Here is a 21,012-nt window from a genome sequence, read left to right on the forward strand (position 1 = left end):
ACGCCGCTGAGCTTGCAAACGAGCCCGGACAGCTGGAGAGAGAGCCATGAGAGGATGAGACCGCGCATCCATCGGCGCGCAACCACCACCATTTTACGTCACCCCAAACTCTGCGCACGCCGCATCCGTCTGGACATCCATCGGCGCAAGCACCGCAGCCACCACCAAGCGCACGCCGCTGAGCTATAGTGCTCTAGCGGAGCTTGCAAACGAGCCCGGACAGCTGGAGAGAAAGCTATGAGAGGAGGAGACCGCGCATCCATCGGCGCGCACCAACACCATTTTACGTGACCCCAAGCTCTGCGCACGCCGCATAGCTGGAGGGAATGCCATCCGGTTGGACATCCATCGGTGCTCGTCGTGGAAAAGGAGCTGTTACGACCAAGCATCCGCATTTGCGCGCTCTATTGTTCGCCTGCGGGCATGGATAAGTGCTGTGAATATGTGGTGATGGTCCAATGGCTCTAAGTGAGCCTGTTTCCAGGAATCCTGTTTTGTAAGCCTGTTTTGCTTTGTGGACATCCTGCAAATGCCAAATTGACCCTGTCAAGAGAACGTCTGGAAAAACACAAAGAAACGTCCCCCTGCGGGAAATGCAGGAAGTGCTTTCTTTCTTTTGTTCACCCTTCCAGTCGATAAGCCCTATCGTCCAGTGAGGAATGCCTACTTTCCAAAGGAGACGACAGAGTGACATGTCCGCTGACGTGCAGGACAAGAAAGGAGCATGACGCATACAGCCATTAAGTGATTTCCCAGGAATGCAGGAAAGATTTGCAATTGTCGAAAACGGACAATGCTGGGAGCGGATGCGGCGCCACGTGCACTCGGGTTTCTGAGAAGTAAAACCACTTGTCAGAACCAGCCTGTGGTTTCTTTGCTGAAGAATAGAAATGTACCTCCTCTCCTCGCCGTTCCCAAGCTTTTCCCGCCAACAAGTGATCACGCCCAACGAATGAATGCCGGACCAGTCAGTGCTTCAGACCATCAGTGCAGTGATGTGTTCGATTGGATGCCGATACCTGAGGGGCGTGCCCTGGATTTGGTTGGTCAGCATCTTCAGAGAGGGGCTGGACATAGGGGTTTTAAGGACGCTGCAGAGCACGAAATGTCGCTCTGGGCCCTGGGTAAACGGCTCATCCAGTCGCTTCTCGCTATGAACTCTTAACGCTTGCCATTTTGCTGATGTACCCTTCTTTTTCGTGTAAATATTCTTGTAAATAAGTTTCTCAAAGTGCCATTAAACCTGCTTGTACATATTTCACCAACTTCGAAGATTCAATCCTACTTCAACCCCGAGTCTCTGCACGCTACCAAGTGAAGGCCGGGTCGACATAGCCCCAGCGTCACGACAACTGGTGATCAGCGGTAGGATCTGAATCTACAAGCACAACGACTGGTGACCAGCGTTGGGATCTGAATCTACAAGCCACAACATCTAATGATCGGAGGTGGGGTATGAATCTACAAGCCACAACATCTGATGACTGGAGGTGGGATCTGGATCTACAAGCTACAACATCTGGTGATTGGAGGTGGATCAGAATCTACAAGCCACAACATCTGGTGATCGGAGGTGGCATCTCAAGCAACAAGCAGGAGCAACAATCGGCCAACAAGAGAGCAGCTCGGAACATCGATCGCATGTGTGGGTGAGTGCTTGGCTTTTCTTCTGATGTGGACCAGGTTCTAGAACAGGGTTAGATTTTAGAACTGGTAAAAAGTGTTGAAACGCCTTTAGGTTTGGTAGTTTGCACTGTTGTTTTGGAAGTAGCCGACACTCGGAGCGATCATGGACCTACAAAAGCTGCAGAAACCGGAACTGTTGCAATTGTGTGAGGAATTGGGAATTGATACAAGTGGTTTGGCACGAAAACCTTTGATTATAAAGGCAATCACAGATTTGGGAGCCGATGATGAGGAGCTCAGTGAAGCATGGAACCTCATCGCCCAAAAAAAGGAGGAGCAGCTCAGACAGCAGAAAGAGCGGGAAAAGGAGGAAAAGAGGCGTGAGCGTGAACTTGAGAGGGAAAAAGAGGAAAGGGAGCGCGAACGTCAGAGGGAAAAAGAGGAAAGGGAGCGCGAACGTCAGAGGGAAAAAGAGGAAAGGGAGCGCGAACGTCAGAGGGAAAAAGAGGAAAGGGAGCGTGAACTTGAGAGGGAAAAAGAGGAAAGGGAGCACGAACGTGAGAAGCTTGAGAGAGAAGCAAAAAAGCGGGAGCTAGAAATTGAGCTCCGGAAATTAGAAGTAGAGTTGAGCAAGAGGTCGGGCAATTGTCCCCAGCTAGCGGTACCTCTTCTCAACAAGGAGGCAGATTTCAAGATGTCAAAGTACATGCAGCCATATGTGATATCAGGGGATATCGGTCTGTATCTGGGTAACTTTGAGCGAACTTGCGAAGAACTGTCCTTCCAGCGAGACACGTGGTCTCAGAGATTATTGACGGTTCTGCCCTGCGAGGCAGCGGAGGTTGTCGCGCGGCTAAACAAGGAGGACGCGGACAACTACGAGAAGGTCAAAGCTTGCCTTCTGATTTTCGGAGACAGAGATGTGCAGGCCTTAACACGTTCAAAGGCGCGAGAACTAGCTACACTGCTCATTTCAGAAAAATCAACAGCGGAGGAAACGGCAGTTAAAACAGTGGTAAATGCGGAAAATAGCGGGCCAGAAAACTTTGAGAGCGAGGCATCTCAGATAAGTCAACATGAAAGTGAGCTTGATAAGACACGGAATGAGGACGTTCTTGAAAGTAACCTCTTGCCGCCAGTGTCTAGTAATCTCACGAGACTTTTAAGTGGAACCCGAGAGGACTTAGCTATGGAGCAAGCCAATGATCCCAAGAATAAGCTCGAAGTACAGTGGGAAGGACCTGCTAAAGTCGTTGCAGAGCTTTCTGACACTAACTACGCAGTGAAAATCCCCGATAGGCGTAAAGCAGTGCGCATTTATCATTGCAATCTTATGAAGCCTTATGTGCAGAAGGAAGCCGTGGTAAATCTAACGTTAAACCTTCCCGAGGAGATGGGGGATAACTTGTTTTGCCTCAGCGGAAAGGGAAGCAACGCTCAGGAGCTTCTCAAAAAGACGGAGCAGAGAGGAGAACTAAAGAAATCCCAGCTGTCCGATCTGGGCGAGATAATAACAGAGTTTGAGGCCTGCTTCGTGGACAGGCCAGGCAGGACTGATTTGACTGAGCACGATATTGAGCTGACTTCAGACGTGCCAGTGCGATCAAGGTGCTACCGATTCTCTCCAAGGCAAAGAGAAATTCTGGATAGGGAAGTAACTCGCATGCTGGAATTGGGAGTAATAAAACCCTCGGAAAGCGATTATGCTTCGCCTATGATCTTAGTAGAAGCTCCAGGTAAAGACCCTAGGCCTGTGGTAGACTACCGAAAGCTAAATTCTCTCACCAGGGATCAAGTGTATCCTATTCCGAATATTGAGGAGAGAGTAGAACAGGTCAGTAGAGCGGCATATGTGACTACGCTGGACCTTACTCGAGGATACTGGCAAGTACCGCTCACTGAACGCGCCAGCAGATACGCGGCTTTCGTCACTCCGACGGGCAGCTACCAGCCAACAATGATGAGTTTCGGGCTCAAAAATGCTCCATTTTGTTTTTCCCGACTCATGGATAGGGTTTTAAATGGGTGTGAAACATTCGCGGTGCCTTATTTAGATGACATTGCGGTTTTTTCCGACTCATGGGCGGACCATATGGTACATCTAAGAGCTGTACTGAGCCTTTTGCGTCAAGCTGGACTAACCGTAAAGGCCGAGAAATGTTGCCTGGCAAGGGCGACCGTGGACTACTTGGGTCACAATGTAGGTCAAGGTTTCAGGAAACCCAGCGAGATTAAGATTTCTGCGGTAGCAGACTACCCGCGGCCGAGCACGAAGACGGAAATTCGAGCATTCCTGGGTCTGACTGGGTACTACAATCACTACATCCCTAACTATTCAGCTTTGGCTAGCCCTCTGACCGACGCTCTCCGCAAGACAGATCCGACAAATGTAGTCTGGGACGAACAAAAGGAAGCCTCCTTCGTAAACCTGAAGGCTGTGCTGATTAGCCGTCCGGTATTGCGAGCTCCAGACTATGGCCGAGAATTCACGGTCCAGTGTGATGCCAGTGATCGAGGGTTAGGTGCTGTTCTCTGCCAGAGAGATGACGACGGTAATGAGCACCCCGTGCTCTACCTGAGCAGAAAACTGAGTTCTAGAGAGAGGGCTTATTGCGCGTCAGAGAAAGAGGGCGCTTGCATTGTATGGGCCATTCAAAAATTGCAGTGCTATCTTGGAGGGGCCAAATTCACCGTAGAGACGGACCATTGTCCCCTGGCTTGGCTGCAAACTGCGACATCGAAGAACAGTCGCCTTCTTAGGTGGAGCTTGATTTTACAGCAGTACAATTTTGAAATAAGATACAAAAAGGGGAAGTTAAATGGGAATGCGGACGCGCTTAGCCGCTCTTTCTAAGCGGTCCGAGATGTTCCTCACCATGTATCCAAATTGATAATCAGGTTTTTTTTTTTCGTGCGCTTGTATATGTGTGGCTATGTAAAGCAGCACGTTTGGTTTTCTAGGAATACGTGGGTCCTGAACGTCTTGAGAGTGGGCTTTTCTCGAACAACAATGGCAGTTTTCTTTTAACCTGGTCTCTTCAGACGGGAGCCGAGTGCTTGCTTCGACATGTGGTTGAGTTTCAGACAGCTTGAGCAATTTGGCCTACAACAATCAAGACAACGCGACAAGCAACAGCGAGCTTCAAGCGTTCACGTGCAGGCCATTAAGTCGTCTCTTCATGCAGCAGCTGGGACTGCTGCCCTCCGAGACTCTTCTGGCGGGGGAGGAGGCTGTTACGACCAAGCATCCGCATTTGCGCGCTCTATTGTTCGCCTGCGGGCATGGATAAGTGCTGTGAATATGTGGTGATGGTCCAATGGCTCTAAGTGAGCCTGTTTCCAGGAATCCTGTTTTGTAAGCCTGTTTTGCTTTGTGGACACTCTGCAAATGCCAAATTGACCCTGCCAAGAGAACGTCTGGAAAAACACAAAGAAACGTCCCCCTGCGGGAAATGCAGGAAGTGCTTTCTTTCTTTTGTTCACCCTTCCAGTCGATAAGCCCTATCGTCCAGTGAGGAATGCCTACTTTCCAAAGGAGACGACAGAGTGACATGTCCGCTGACGTGCAGGACAAGAAAGGAGCATGACGCATACAGCCATTAAGTGATTTCCCAGGAATGCAGGAAAGATTTGCAATTGTCGAAAACGGACAATGCTGGGAGCGGATGCGGCGCCACGTGCACTCGGGTTTCTGAGAAGTAAAACCACTTGTCAGAACCAGCCTGTGGTTTCTTTGCTGAAGAATAGAAATGTACCTCCTCTCCTCGCCGTTCCCAAGCTTTTCCCGCCAACAAGTGATCACGCCCAACGAATGAATGCCGGACCAGTCAGTGCTTCAGACCATCAGTGCAGTGATGTGTTCGATTGGATGCCGATACCTGAGGGGCGTGCCCTGGATTTGGTTGGTCAGCATCTTCAGAGAGGGGCTGGACATAGGGGGTTTTAAGGACGCTGCAGAGCACGAAATGTCGCTCTGGGCCCTGGGTAAACGGCTCATCCAGTCGCTTCTCGCTATGAACTCTTAACGCTTGCCATTTTGCTGATGTACCCTTCTTTTTCGTGTAAATATTCTTGTAAATAAGTTTCTCAAAGTGCCATTAAACCTGCTTGTACATATTTCACCAACTTCGAAGATTCAATCCTACTTCAACCCCGAGTCTCTGCACGCTACCAAGTGAAGGCCGGGTCGACATAGCCCCAGCGTCACGACAGAGCCAATTCATCCTTAGTGACCTTACACTTTCTCTTCAATTTATCCCTTTTACCAGTCCTCTCGCCTTCCACAAGGCAAGAGGACCATGGCCCGTCGTCTTCCCCTTCCTAAAAAAATAAAACAAATAAAGGTATTTCTTAGTATATACATAAAGTACGCTGACAATGAAACACGAACTGATCGGGCAGCGCCTAGCTTGTCCGTGTGACTCTCCGTAGCAGTTGCATATCCTGTATGGCCCGACCAAAAAGCAAAGAAAGGCACAAGATTTCTAAAGTGGCTTATTTTATTTCATGCATACTGCTAGCCTCCTTGCGGAGGCGGTTGCATGTTAGGGGCATACTATAGAAACAGGAAATGACAGGAATACAGACTAATTTTTATATAATTCTACTATTGGCAGTGTGGAACAAGAAATGGAGAAGAAGGATATGATACAATATAGTCACACTGAAGACATGTATCACAATATTTGTACAGAGGTCAGGCTACACATATATAGGGTACTCAAGGAACAATTGCCAGCCGTGAACTGAACCCATCTAGTGATGAGCAATTAACCACTTCATCAGCTAAACCATTCCATTCGTTGACCGCAAGGGGAAAGGAGGAGAACAAGAATATATAGCTGTGTGCTCGATACCAGACTAAATGCTTGGAATGACATGTTCTTTTGTTTCTATGTGGTGACAGTTTAATAAATTTGGTAGCTGTATACAATCAATAACATCCACACCGTGCGTGCTGCATAGCAAACAACCTTCAGATGCTTGCCATTGAATCAAACTGTAAAAGTGGAGTCTCTATAAAGTGTTGACCATGAACTGCAGTACTTTATGTTGCTTTTCACCTCATCTTGATTTCCAACTTCAGGTTTAGATTCATTGCACAGGAGTTCTGAGTAACTATATAGGCAGGGGTGTCGGAGGAGGAGGAAAGGCGGGGAGGTTAACCGGCGGGGAGGTTAACCAGTCTGGCTGCGCAGACTCCGCAGACAGCCGCGCGCAGCGCGGGCGCGGATGCGCGTAGGTTTTGTAGTTCCTCTCCGCTCCGCTGGAAACCGAGCGCTGGCGTCGCGGAGCAAACTCCAGCCACGGCCGGTCTCGAGGGAGAGAGCGCTTCTCTTCTCTTACGGCCTCTCCAATGGGGTCTGTTTCCACCGCCCGCCGCGCCTCGGTGGGGTCGCCACCGCCCCACTGCTGCTCCTCCGCTACAGCCGTTCACGCGCAAGGGAAACGCGCGCTCACTTTTAGCTTCGCCCGCGTCAGTTGCAACCGGCAGGTCCTGACATTTCGCCCCTTATGGTTTATACAAAGTCCGTCATCAACATCGAACATTTATCGTGTACGAGGAATAAAATACAGTCAACAATCCGCTCACGCACGCGCTCCTTCGTCAGTGCGGCCGTGCACGGTCGAATGAAGCTTCGGGTACACTTCAACATTTTTTGCCTGTACGTTTTGTACAAAAATAAATTTATCAGGCTATGCAATCTGCCTTTGAATGTTTTAAGCAGGTGTAGCGCGACCTGACGTGAGTGCATGGTGAACTGTTGGGTGGAGATACTGTCAACCGCTACCGTTTTCGTTTAGATCAGAAGAGGCACCGGCAAAAATTCATGGCGCGTCTCAGATTCAGAATAAATAACAAAAATTTACTCATATATAAAAATTTCACTTGTCTAGTGGAGTGGGCTGTTCTAGCTTCGTTTAGAACATATCAGTCGGTTGAAAGACCGAAGATGTATATGTAGTCTCGCGACTACTTTTAATCAAGGAAATGGGCATAAACAGTTAAGCAGAATCGAAAAGAGCGGCAAACAATAAAAAAAAAATTGTCCTTCAAAGTTACACATTGCACTATACATTCATCAATTCATCAAAATGCGACCTGCGTCTAGAAAATTCAGGCTCAAAATCTTCCTGTACGGCTTGTGCACATAAGGAGTTGGCCTCTCGGTCTTCTCTGTCACTTTCCTGGTATAATTAATGGAGAAGAAGAATTCCGAAAAAAATTTCAAATATCAAAGAAGCTCGGGTAACTCAGTGTTGAGTTTTGAAATGCTGACTGAATCAGGATCTTAAGTACTTCGAGAACATTTGTGTGTAGTAAGTGCACGGCAGCTTTTTCGAAAAATAAAATTGTCCAATAGGGCAACAAGCTCTGGTTTCGGATAATGCAGTCCACTAGAAAATTGTCCTCGTAGAAGAGCGTACTACATGGGGCTGCTTCTTTCACTAGTTCTAAGAAGAATAGCGCAAGCGTCACACGCGAAGTTGATTAACTAAACGATATATCCAGCGACGTAAGGTGAACCGGAATATGTGACAGTGGGAAATGGGATGGTAGGAGATGCCATCACTTCCTTCAGTGCCTTGATTTTGCTCTCAGATGAAACCTCCGTCTTGACAATGTAGTCATGTGCCGCTAGCTGTTACGGCCCTCGCATCGAGCATATGCCATTCCCTTCCGCACATTAACCTTACTTTCCCGAAGAGAGCCTCAATGGGTCGCTATATAAGGGTTGAAATGAGTCTTCAGTGAGAGTGTCCTTCTTTAACGCTTTAGAAGTTTCTTGCATACTTTCGATATAGCAGGTGAACTCATTTGTAAGTCACTGCATCGAGTATCACTTTCATCATTTATTGGCCTTTTTTACCACTTCGAGTACAAGATGTGTCATTGATATCAACCAATTTTTGTTTTCATAATAAGCCTAATATCATGTAAAAATTTCATTAAAACAATGTTTATTTGCAAAATTAAGATGCTTATAATATCACACATTGCCTAGTATATAAATTGTAATAGCATTTAAAACTCAACCCTACAGCGTTACTTTGACTGTTATACTAATACTTTATATCATGTAAGCATTTTGCAATTTACATTACATTTTTATGAAATTATTTTCATCTTCGGTGCTACATGAATGGTTCCGCATCTAGCGCTGAAAGACGGTTTTGCTGTTGCAGACGAGTTGCTGTCATGTTAGCCTTGAAGAAGCTTCGACTTGATCACTGCTCATTCAGTTTTCTTTTTGTTCCTAGTCTTGTACAGGCTTGGGAAAAAATTCGGATTAAAATGGACAAAAGTAGCTACCGTGCCGCAATGTATGCCATGCTTGTCGAACGTTTGCTGAACGACAGTGTTTTTTATATCCGTTCACGTGTGGTACGTTGACGACATGCCGCTGCAGCATCTACCTTCTGTGTTCTTTAATTTCGGGGCTGCACTCACCACGAAACTCGCGAGCGACAACGCGAAACCAGGCAAAAACCACCCGCCGCCGCTGAAGCAGACGCGGAACAGTGAGCAGGTCGCGCCCCTTGCGATGGCGGAGAGCGTAACTCAAGGAGAAAAGTTCCCATTGTTCCCGCGGCGATTGAGAAGGCCGTAAGAAAGAGCGCGCGCCCTCTCCCTCGAGACCGGCCGTGCTCCAGCTTTGGTTCCCTGCGCGCGGCTGTCTGCGGAGTCTGCGCAGCCCGCTCGCTCGGGAGCGCGTGCTACAGGCAGCCGCACGTGCAAGCGGAGCGGGAGAAGGAGAGTGAGGACGAGGGGGGATGGTCGTGCGTCTGTGCGCGCAAAGCCGGCGCTCTTTGCCAGTGGTGTTTCTTATTTTTGTTTTTTTCTGTGCCCCGGCTGACATAGAGGCTGGCTGGAGGCACGCTTTTTATCGGTGCTTTCGAAAGTGAGAAATTATGATTAGTTGATCGCCGTGGACATTGTTTTCAAAGAGCGCTTGTTGGCAGGCTCAGACAAACATGAACGCGGGGCCTATTCAACTCTTTGGGGACAGACGTTTTAAGGTCTATTCACACTTGCGACTAGATGAGGACGCGCGACTACCAGTCGCGCGACCAGAGGAGAGGAGCTCGCCACTACCGTGTTCACACTTGCGACTGTCGCCTTCTCGAAAAACGAGTTGGGAGTAGGAGAGCTGCAGGGCGACGACAGCGAACGTCGGTAGCAGCCGCTTGCCAGCCACTTCAGCTTTTTCAGGCGAGAACGCCGACGACGAATAAACGGTGTCAGTATAAAATGTTGCGCCTGCGTGAAAACACATTTCTCAAAAGTTCATAGTACTTACCGGATAGTCCGAATATCTTTCCAATCTCCTCCCAGGCCATATCCTTCTCCCTGCCTTTGAATTCCGGGTGCCGTTTGTTGAGAAGGTAGGGGTATTCTTTAATTGCATTGAGAAGGTGCTCGATCGAGTACTCCGGGACCTCGCTGATTGGTGAAATGGTTTGCGACTAGTAGTCGCGCGACTGGAAATTCGAGCAGTGCCCGATCGGCCCGCGGCAGTCGCTTTTCGACCGATGCGACCATTTGCGACTGTCGCTTTTCGACCAAAACGGTCGCGCGACCGCTGCTAGTCGCAAGTGTGAACGGGCCTTTAGGCGATGCTGCCGGCGCCGTGGTGTCTGCTTTCGGCGCGTTTAGGACGCGTTCCCTACAAAGGCACAAAGCATGCCGCCTTACCCTTTGGTTCCTGCTGACAGCGGCCAGGGGGAGTTCGCTGCTGTGGCGCTGCCATCCGAAATCAATGACTTATTTACCTTTAACGATGAGAGGTTTCTTAACGACCTGGATCACTGACGAGAAGCCGAGGCATGCCATTCTTTCGGCAGTTTCCTCTCTCCGTGAGACGAAGAGCGAGGAAATGCCTGACGACTTTTCATGCAGGCGGGGACATCTCTCCAAGTAAACCTTTGTCTTCTTAATTCCACAGCTACGCTGTACAATCCCTAGTTCAGTTATCTCCTTTAGCGAATGCGCAGTTTTGAGCTCCCGAAGCAGGATCGCGTATGAGGATAGGATGATTAACGTATGTGTTTTCCCTTTATAAGCGCCGAGTGATGGCCTTAATGACATATATCCGTTTCTTGAGGCCGACTTGGTTCTGCGATGGCTGCTGCGGCACCGCCAGTTACAAACAGAGGTGCGAGATACGAGCGGTACGAGATACCTAAAAAAAAACCGACAACCATCGTTTCAACACGAAAGAGAGAAAAACACTTTTACGAGTTTTGCGAAAAAGCGCGCCGTCACTTTTTCATTCCAGTTTTTTTTTTTCTTGCCCCCTTTGTTGGAGCGCGACGGCGGCCAGAATGCGGCCGGAGGAGGAGAGAAACAACCGAGCGCGCGCGCGCAAACACGTGCTGGAGAGCAGCGCAGAGCAGACGACAGCACTGGGCCAGGGGGCGCTGCGCCGCTCTGTGCGTCAGCGCCCTCCATGAAGACCACGTCAAAATCTACGCGCAGCCCGGCCGCGTCGTCTGCTCCCCGCCTCATAGAAAAGCATGCTGTCGTCTGCTCCGCGCTGCTTTCCAGCACGTGTTTGCGCCCTCGCGCTCGGTTGTTTCTCTCCTCCTCCGGCCGCATTGTGGCCGCCGTCGTGCTCTAACAAAGGGGGCAAGGAAAAAAAAAACTGGAATGAAAAAGTGACGGCGCGCTTTTTCGCAAAACTCGTGAAAGTGTTTTTCTCTCTTCTCCCTTTCGTGTTGAAATGATGGTTGTCGGTTTTTTTTAGGTATCTCGCACCTCTGTTTGTAACTGGCGGTGCCGCAGCAGCCATCGCGGAACCAAGTCGGCCTCAAGAAACAGATATATGTCATTAATGCCATCACTCGGCGCTTATAAAGGGAAAACACGTACGTCAATCGTTCTATCCTCATACGCGATCCTGCTTCGGGAGCTCAAAACTGCGCATTCGCTAGAGATAACTGAACTAGGGATTGCACAGTGTAGCTGTGGAATTAAGAAGACAAAGGTTTACTTGGAGAGATGTCCCCGCCTGCATGAAAAGTCGTCAGGCATTTCCTCGTTCTTCGTCTCGCGGAGAGAGGAAACTGCCGAAAAAATGGCGTGCCTCGGCTTCTCGTCAGTGATCCAGGTCGTTAAGAAACCTCTCATCGTTAAAGGTAGATAAGTCATTGATTTCGGATGGCAGCGCCACAGCAGCGAACTCCCCCTGACCGCTGTCAGCAGGAACCAAAGGGTATACAAGGCGGCATGCTTTGTGCCTTTGTAGGGAACGCGTCCTAAACGCGCCGAAAACAGGCACCACGGCGCCGGCAGCATCGCCTAAAACGTCTGTCCCCAAAGAGTTTAATAGGCCCCTTTCAAGTGAGCAGTCACAAATGGAAAGGAAGCTCCCCAACCAGCGCCCGGAGCACTCGTCGCTGTGTACACGCGTATCAATTCTCAACGAGAAGGCTGGACCCTTCATTCTCTGAGCAACATGGAAGTGACATCAAGAGGTGCCGCCTCAAGTCCTTCAAAATACCTGTCGCTTGCCTCTGCCTTCGAGTACCGAACTCGCGTTCATGTTGTTGTTGTTGTTTTTTGTCTGAGCCTGCCAAGAAGCGCTCTTTGAAAACAATGTCCGCGGCGATCAATTAATCATAATTTCTCACTTTCGAAAGCACCGATAAAAAGCGTGCCTCCAGCCAACCTCTATGTCAGCCGGGGCACAGAAAAAAGCAAAATTAAGAAACACCACTGGCAAAGAGCGCCGGCTTTGCGCGCACAGACGCACGACCATCCCCCCTCGTCCTCACTCTCCTTCTCCCGCTCCGCGTGCACGTGCGGCTGCCTGTAGCACGCGCTCCCGAGCGAGCGGGCTGCGCAGACTCCGCAGACAGCCGCGCGCTGCGCGGGCGCGGATGCGCGTAGGTTTTGTAGTTCCTCTCCGCTCCGCTGGAAACCGAGCGCTGGCGTCGCCACTGCGCGTAGATTTTGACGTGGTCTTCATGGAGGGCGCTGACGCACAGAGCGGCGCAGCGCCCCCTGGCCCAGGTTTTCTCCCCTATAAGTCAGCGCAGGTCACCACCACCACCGAAAAGCCCGCCACAAATCTGGGGACAAATTAAGACTCAACTAAGGACATAATAGTCAACATTTAGGTACTTTGAAAAAAAAAAAAACGGCGTTTAAATTGTTTGGGAAAATCTAGGGACAGAATTTTAACCGAAAAAACCCTATTCATGGCGGGTTTTAGTCTCGGGAGTGTCCTCTCTTAATTATTCTTTCTTTCTCTATGGCCCAACTCAACACTATATCAAAAATGATAAACAAGCTGCAGGTCCGTCCTGCTGAATGGTTCCAGTGCAGTTTGTATTGCGCGAAACACCAGTGGCAGCCCCACATGCATCTAGATACCATGCTAAAAGGCGCGCATAGTTGCGCGACCTAATTCGGCCCTGATCTAAGCGAGAAAAGAAAATAGCATAGGCTAGCATGGTCTTTATGGACAAAAACCATAGCCTTCGAGGCACTGCCTACAGCTGTTATCATGGTCAGTACTTGATCGCTGTGAGCGAAAAATCACGAGCACAGTTCTGGCAGGTAATAATCGGATATGAATATCGCCGAGCACTTTCTCGTCGAATAATTGTGTGAATTAACGATATGCTGTCATTAAGTTGGGAGGTGCTGTAATATGGCCAACCGCGGTGGCGCAGTGGCTCAGTGATTATGATGCCCTACTAGAGTACCCGCGGGTTCGATTCCGACCGCCGGCAGCTGCGTTTCGATGGAGGCGAAACGAAGAGGCGCCCATGTTCTGTGCGATGTCAGCGCACGTAAAGATTCCGCAGCCCTCCATTCCACTACGGCTGCTCTTTCCACTTTTGTTGCCACCTTCCTACCTTCCCTTACGGCGCGGTTAGCGCGGTTCCCCCCTACAATTATGCCCATTCTGGCGCTGTAGATACTTGAATAAATAAATAAATAAATTTCAGTGTGCATCGTCAAAACGTTTGGTCATTCCTGATATTTCGGTCATTTGGTCTCCGAAACCATAGAGAAACCATGTAAGGAACTCTATGTCCGAAACCGAAACTGGTGCAGCAGCTGGTTCGTGAGCCAAATAACTAGCCACTGGCAGTCAGTAATATCGGTTTTCTTGCGGATGTGCCCGCTCCGGTTACCATGCCAGTCATCCTGCTGGTGCTGCGTTATACATTGGTTTGTTTCAGTATGTGATACCCAACAACCAGTGCAATAATCAAGAACGACTAGACATGCTTCTTGCGTACCGACAGCTGTGCTGGATTCAATTTGTTGCTTTTAAGTGCTGCAGTAAGTTTCAGATGTGTGTTGACAGATTCACACATTTATGTTGTACAGCGTTTCTCTTCTGCAAACACTTCTGCTCCTGTAGTACGTACTACATGCCATGCCAAGCGCTCCTGTAGTAGATACGTGCCATGTCGTTTCTGTGCAATGAGCGTATTATGCGGGTCGTGTGACCGTCAAAGTGTTCTTTCAGAAAGGTCTTACAGGAACGTTGCCGTATAAAAATTTATGGTTGGAACTACTCACTATATATTTTTCTAAACAAGAGAGAGGTATAATAACGAATCTATACACGAATTTTAGTGTAATTGCTGAACATTGGGTACCATACGTTTGTCCTGGGCGTTGGGCGTGGACTCAATGCATGTGCTTTATAATGATTGTAGTACTTTTTACTGTCCTAAAAATACGACCACCTGGATCCTTTGCATAGTGATTCAGAGCACTTATACGTCGAATACACGTGCGGAAGTACCTTGCATTCAGTTGCTTTTTAATTTTCTAACGATATACTGGGCTATGGACCTGTTCTTTTGGAGGTTACCCTCTGTTCCAAAGTTTATTTTCAGGTCACTGTTAACATACTTTGCATTTGCTTTTCAGGCTAGACAACATGTCGTCTGCGTTTGCAAGTGCTGTTTCTGTTATTCATGCTGGAGACCTGCATTCTCTTGAGAGGTCTCTTAATTCCAAGGTCGTGAGTCCTGATGAGAAGGACGAGGTGGGAAATTTTGAAATTTTTTCAGTGTTTGCTTTACCTTGCTTGTGGACCACGCATTGTGTACTCTCTAATTGTATAGTATTGTGGCTGTGTTATCTTTGTAACTTTTTCCTGTTTGCAGAATGGCCAAACACTGCTCATGATAGCTGCCCAGTACGGACAGCTCCCCATTGTAGAAGAACTTATTAGACAAGGAGCTGATGTGCACTTAGAAGACCTTGTAAGTTGCCATTCTTTGGTACCTTTAAATGTGTCAACTCTACAGTTGGGAACACACATATATAGAGCACTTGAACTGAGCTTTGTGCAAGAAATGTTTTATTTGGTTTGGTTTGTGGAGTTTAACGTCGCAAAGCAACTCAGGCAATGAGAGACGCCATATTGGAGGACATAGGAGATTTCGCCTGCCTGGGGTTGTTTAATGTGCACTGTCATCGTACAGCACATGGGTGCCTACTTCTCGCCTCCAACTAAAAGCGGCCGCAGAGGCTGTGATTCGATCCCGCATCCTTGGGAACTAGTCGAGCGCTGTAACCACTGTGCCACCCTGGCGGGGCCTGTGCAAGAAAAGGACTGAACTTTAAAACTAAAACTTTTACATGAGCGCTGCCGGTAAGACATATAATCATTCAGATGTGAGCACATTTTTCTTATCAGAACAGTTGCATTAAAATTTCAGTACATTTGCTTTGCCGTACGTCGGTTAAGTGCTTTAGACAAGCGTGCCCATCTTTGCACTTGTGTATACGTAAGGCTTGGCATTATGGGGTGAACCAGTCACAATTGGGCTGTGGTCTGCTACTGCAAGCTTAGCTCCAGTGAATGGCATGAGGGAGTGAAACCTTTTATTCTTTACTAATCATGACTAGTTTTCAGAAATGAGTGTTCTTGTGGATCACACAGTAGCCTGGGAAGATGCAGTGGCGGCCGAAGGGTGTTGCGAGGTAGAGGTGCAGACACCGTGAAGGTGTTTAAGAGGGGTCTTTAATTGGAAAATTGCGACCCGAAAGGAAATAATATGGCCCCATGCCCTTAAGAGGTAGCGGGCTCCCCGTGCAGCCGTGCTCGTCCACTGCTGGAGAACTACTTCCTCGCTGCTGGGCGCGCTCTGCTCAATGTCATGTTTTTCATTTCATTTCATTTCATTTATTTTTCCCTTAAAGGCCCGAGGGCATTACATAAGGGGGGAGCAAACTCAATATACAATGCGAACAAGAACAGGAAAACATAAAAATAACAAGAAAAGAAAAGAAAACAGAAACAAGAGAAATAATGCAAGGGTTAGACGAAGTAATTTTTAAAAAACAAAAAGAACAAAATACCGTAAGTAAATGGCGCCGAATATGTTATACAAGAGAAAAACGCTTTCACGAAACTGGTGAAACTTGAGCCGGTTGGTACGTCATAGATGGCAACGTCAGCACAACTACACACACACGTAAAAAAAAAGTCAAGACAAGGTAAGCGCTGCCTCCCCCGCGCGCCCACAATTCAGCCGACGTCATCAGCGATTTCTTTACGAAAGATGGTGGTTTAATTTTATCCTGAATGATTTGCGATCAGTGCATGATACGATGTTGTTTGGCAGGGCGTTCCACAGTATTATTGCGTCCGGAAAAAATGAAGAATTTAATGCTAAGGTGCGACAGTTGATACGTGCAATGCTATGATTATGGTTTAGGCGGCTAGATGTCCTGTGGGGGGGCTGTAGCTTTGCATGTCTCGTACGGGGATGATAATAGAAGTGATGTAGAAGACATAGGCGAGATATGATACGGCGTGACATGAGCGATGGAATGGCGATGGATTGTTTCAGTGCTGTGATACTGCTTTTCTTTGAATAGCAAGATGTTATAAATCGGATGGCGCGATTCTGTACGGCTTCAAGGTCGGTGGCGAGATACGCTTGTGATGGATGCCAAATGGAGGACGCATATTCTAGTTTGGGGCGAATGAAAGTTATATAGGCTAGTTGCTTTATTTCCGGGGATGCGGCCTTCAAGTTACGTCGCAGATAACCGAGTGTGCGTGAGGCTTCTGCGCAAATGTTTTGAATGTGGGTTACCCATGATAGTGATGGTGTTAGGTGGAGGCCAAGATATCTGTAGGATAATGCGGGGGTAATTAAAAGCGAGCCAATACTATATTGATGCTGATTCACAGTGTGTTTCCTCGTGAAAGTCATGGATTTACACTTGCTAATGTTTAAAGGAAGGAGGAATTTATTAGACCAATCCGCGGTACCAGGAAGTGATGGTTTTTGGGTGGCCGAGCTGGGGCCACCGCCTGAGTTCCAATGCCGGAGTTCCGTGCACAGAGGATTAGAACGTAACAAAGAGTCTAGAATGTGGGCAGCGTTTCATGCTAGGCAAGTCCAGAGAACGGGGTGAAGATGCAATTTTGGAGTGGCCTTGCTGTCCCATATAAAAGGAGCACAGAGAAAAAGGATATTGTTGTTTAGCACTAAACACTATGTTCAGCTTACTGTTATGTACCCCGGTAAGACTATACGAGGAACACTTGAGCATATGATGCTTGGTTCAGGTGTAGACAACAAGGACTTAGAGTGCTGCAAAGGTGCACTACATGTTGCTGGCTTCTGATGAAGTGGCACACTTAGTAAGAATGTGCCTGTAGAGGATTGCTGTGTCACTTCAGTGTGCTCAGTTTGAACAGGAGCTGAAGTTTATTTGGTTCACGAATTTCATCGTCATTGGCTGAATACTAAATTTACACCAGGGGCTTAATGCACGCACATGCGCATGCACACACAGAACGCTCTCAGAACTTGGCCACAAAGCTTCCAGAACAGCAAGCACACAACGCTATCTTCAGCTGCATGACTGATGCACATGCTCGCTATTCCGATTTCCACTCTGCTTCGCCTCGGCGCTGCTGTCCCGAGATAGTATTAAAAATCAGGAGGGCTGAAGGAAAGTCTTCAGATATATTTGGCCTTTGTGTGGAATAGAGGCATAAGAGTTTGCGGGCAGAAAAATCGAACGTTGGTGAAACATACACCTGCAGTTGAACTTACTATTATTCACAGGTTATAGAGCCAGTTACTTATCCAGTTACTATTGCTCACAGATATCCAGTATAGATAGGAACCATCCAGCTGAACAACACAAGGAGTTTTTTCCTCTCATGCCAGTAGGCTGCAAAGGGCACTGTGTTACTGACCGGTGTTCAGTGCCCAGATGAAAGGAATGGAAGAAACTGCACAGCCTGGATTGACATGGACAAAGGCTTGTGTCTTTCCCTCTTGAGGGCCAGTTATGCTGATAACTGACGTAGTTGACTGGAAAGCCTCCTTTGAGGGGTATTTGTCACTGCATTCTGGGGTTGTACCATACTATGAGACACTGCAAAGAAGCAGCTGCATTTCATCTCTTCATGTCGTATCTCCACGGGAACGGACCTCTCATGTTAGCTCGATGTCTTTCTTGATGCTTTGCCCCTTCGCCTCCTTTGCACTTAAGCACTGCAGGGAAGCCACCATGATGGGTGAGCCGTACATCACTCCAGCTCCATGTTGCACGCCTCCCAGTTCAGCTCACTCGTATGTTAGCATACGGCCACAGTGTGCTCAAATTTTGAACATAGCCAGGAAATAGTGCTGTCGAGAAATCTAATAATCGGAAGAAAAATAGTAACTCTGTGGGAGATTTTTATGTCCATAATTTACTTTGAATGAACGTGTGCATATTTAGATAATTTTGGCTCATTTCATTTGAAATGCCTTTTAAAAGACCTATTGTTGTTTCCTTAAAGGGTTACGTCTTGGTGGGCTTATTCTCAATGAAAAAGAAAGACCAGAAAACAAAAACCTGAAAGAGCTATAGTAAAAGGCAAATTTTTTTCGTTATCTGCAGACTGGACTGAAAAAAATGAATGATACACAAGGAGGAACTAGACATATACAAATTGCTATTCACATCAGTCTCTGTCCTGTTTCAGTGTGTTGGCTTTACAGAAAACAGATCTGTAACTTTCCCATACTTACACTCTTCTAATCGTTGCATTATTTCTCTAGTTTTCAATCACACATACCTCTCTGTGTAAAATTGATATATATATACATATATTTTTGCCTGTCTTAGCTCTTTTACACAGCAGCGCAAAGGTCTTGTATTGCAGAAAACCTGGCATCGTGGTTGCCATTGCAATGTGATGATTCTGATTGGTTGACGACGCCATGACATCACGGGCACATGACCTTGTGCGGGGATTTGAAACGCCCCACAACACTCGTATGAAGCGTGGTGTCACACATAAAATGAAAGTGATTAGAACATGACATGTAAGGCAAATTAAAGGTCAACACATGTCTCAAATTTTTAACATTTTTAAAAAAATATGATTTCGCTTACAGAAAAATTTCAAAGACTGTAGATTTCAGTAAGGGTTCGAAATCACAGTTCTTTGGTTGCAAGCAGGGCATTCTATCAATTAGGCTACGCAAGGCATGCTTGTATGGATTGGGGGGAAAAGGGGGGGGGGGGAAGGCGGGTTGTTCATGTGGTCTTTCACATAAAGTGGTTGGTGTCTTTTGGCTGTATGCTAATGATTATTTGGTTAATTAAAGAAGATCACTGCTTGCTATTGCATCATGCCCTTGAGGCAGAGCCTGAGAGTCCCCCTAAATTTTTTTTTCTCTTTTTGTGTTGCGCTTAGTCTAGCCATTTGAGTAATTAATGGTTGCAGTTTGCATACTCAGTCACTGTGATATTGTTGGCACTTTTACAGGACAACTGGACAGCATTGCTGAATGCTGCCAAGGAAGGATATACAGACATAGTTTCAGAACTTGTAATGCACAATGCAGACATTGAGCATCGAGATATGGTGAGTTTTCGTTTTTTGTTTTTTTTTTTTACGTTTTACATGTGTGCAACCGCATAATGCACTTAGCTCTTTTTCTGCTGTGAACCATGTGTCCGGAAGTGACAGAGCAAACAAAGTCAATTGGTTCTATATCGGTAAAGTTTTGCATATGTTTTGGTAAAGAATTAGCTATTGTCTTAGCTGTGGCCTGTTGTATTTCTTTTTGAATATGGTACCTGTATTATTTGACATTATGTATTAAATGTCATTGACGTCATTCATATACCATAACTGAAAACTTGTATATCTCATTATTCCCTAAAAAGTGAGTCTTTCAAGACATAGTAAAACTTTTCTTTTGAAAAAGACCTCCCAAGCTGGCAGTTTGCTTTGAATGAGATTGTCTTAAAGGGCCACTGTCCAGGGAAGGACCTTTTAAGCAAAGGAGCCCAGTGTTTCGATCAGGTACTGGAGATAGTCTGTGCAAAATGCTACAGTGACATGCGCGCCACAAAGCAACGAAAATACAAATCAAAGCTCTCTCATGCTCTCCTTTGGGAAGCCAGCTTCCCCGTATCCTGCGCTGGCCCGTTTAGCCACAGTTATGACATACTTCCCGATAACGACGTCTATTGGTCCGTCTCGCTGACTGACGGGAGAAGGATGGGTGTCTACCGCTCGCTGCGCGCTTTTCCCTCGCCACGGCCAGACTGAATCCAGCGGCGCGCACTCCCTCGCCCGTTTTTTTTTTTTTTAATCCCCCCCCCGTGGAGTGCCACGCCCCACCTCCCGCCAAACACGAAGGAGGAAGGGGAATTTGTCTTGCGGAGGCTAGACGACCTCGGGCAGGAGTGAAAAACCTTTGCGAGGGAACGGAAGGAGAGAAGCATGACAGAATCGGATGATTGCGGTGGCTGTAACTGCGTTATTAGTGACTCTTTTCAAAAACATTTTTCGGCATTGCGTTCTAGGGGCGAAGTCTCACAGTCACCGGGGGAGAAAATATTTTCGACCGGAGGGTGGACAGTGGACCTTTAAAGAGGCTGTAAAAGTTACTTGTTGGTAATGAGCAGGGTTCCCATAGTCTCTTGGAATCCTTGAATACCCTTGATTTCTGAAAAAAAAAAAAAAAAAAAAAAAACTGTTTTAGAGGCCCTTGAGGTTCCTTAAATTGTGATGCACGCTCAATTTCTTGAACGTTTAGGATTGAGCTGTTTTATTCTGAAGAAGCTGGGCTATGTGGTGACTAAGAGTTTCCTGCAATGGGAACAAGAGAGGGAAAACAAGGCGAGGATGGTCAAAACCCTAGCGACAACACAGGACTCAGCCAGACGAGGACATGGTGGCTGGAGCCATCATACCAGAGTCACGAGCAGCTAGCTTTTTTTCTTCTAATGGGCCATAAATTTTTCAATATGTCCCTCCTGGTCCCCCCCTCCCACTTTCCTTTTTTGCTGTGAGCATTTTTATGTTCTTAGATGCCCTCCTCTTGTACAAACAAGCTTCAAAGTGGAAGCACAATGTTTCCTTGAGACTTGCT

General features: G+C 47.4%; 1 protein-coding gene across 2 annotated transcripts in view; it reads left to right on the plus strand.

Moving 5' to 3' along the window:
• Nucleotides 1-13,729: 13,729 nt before the first annotated feature.
• Nucleotides 13,730-21,012, plus strand: part of Arms (Ankyrin repeat-rich membrane spanning) — a 70,852-nt gene continuing 63,569 nt past the window's right edge. For both annotated transcript variants that reach the window (XM_084590106.1, XM_084590107.1), the window contains exons 1-4: nucleotides 13,730-13,927; nucleotides 14,528-14,645; nucleotides 14,767-14,865; nucleotides 19,395-19,493. In XM_084590106.1, coding sequence (XP_084446232.1) covers nucleotides 14,538-14,645; nucleotides 14,767-14,865; nucleotides 19,395-19,493 — 306 coding nt within the window. In that variant the 5' untranslated portion in view covers nucleotides 13,730-13,927; nucleotides 14,528-14,537. The remainder of the gene's footprint in view (nucleotides 13,928-14,527; nucleotides 14,646-14,766; nucleotides 14,866-19,394; nucleotides 19,494-21,012) is intronic.

This window comes from Amblyomma maculatum, chromosome 1, assembly GCF_055883805.1.
Source record: "Amblyomma maculatum isolate TAMU_Amacu chromosome 1, ASM5588380v1, whole genome shotgun sequence".
Lineage (NCBI taxonomy): Eukaryota > Metazoa > Arthropoda > Arachnida > Ixodida > Ixodidae > Amblyomma > Amblyomma maculatum.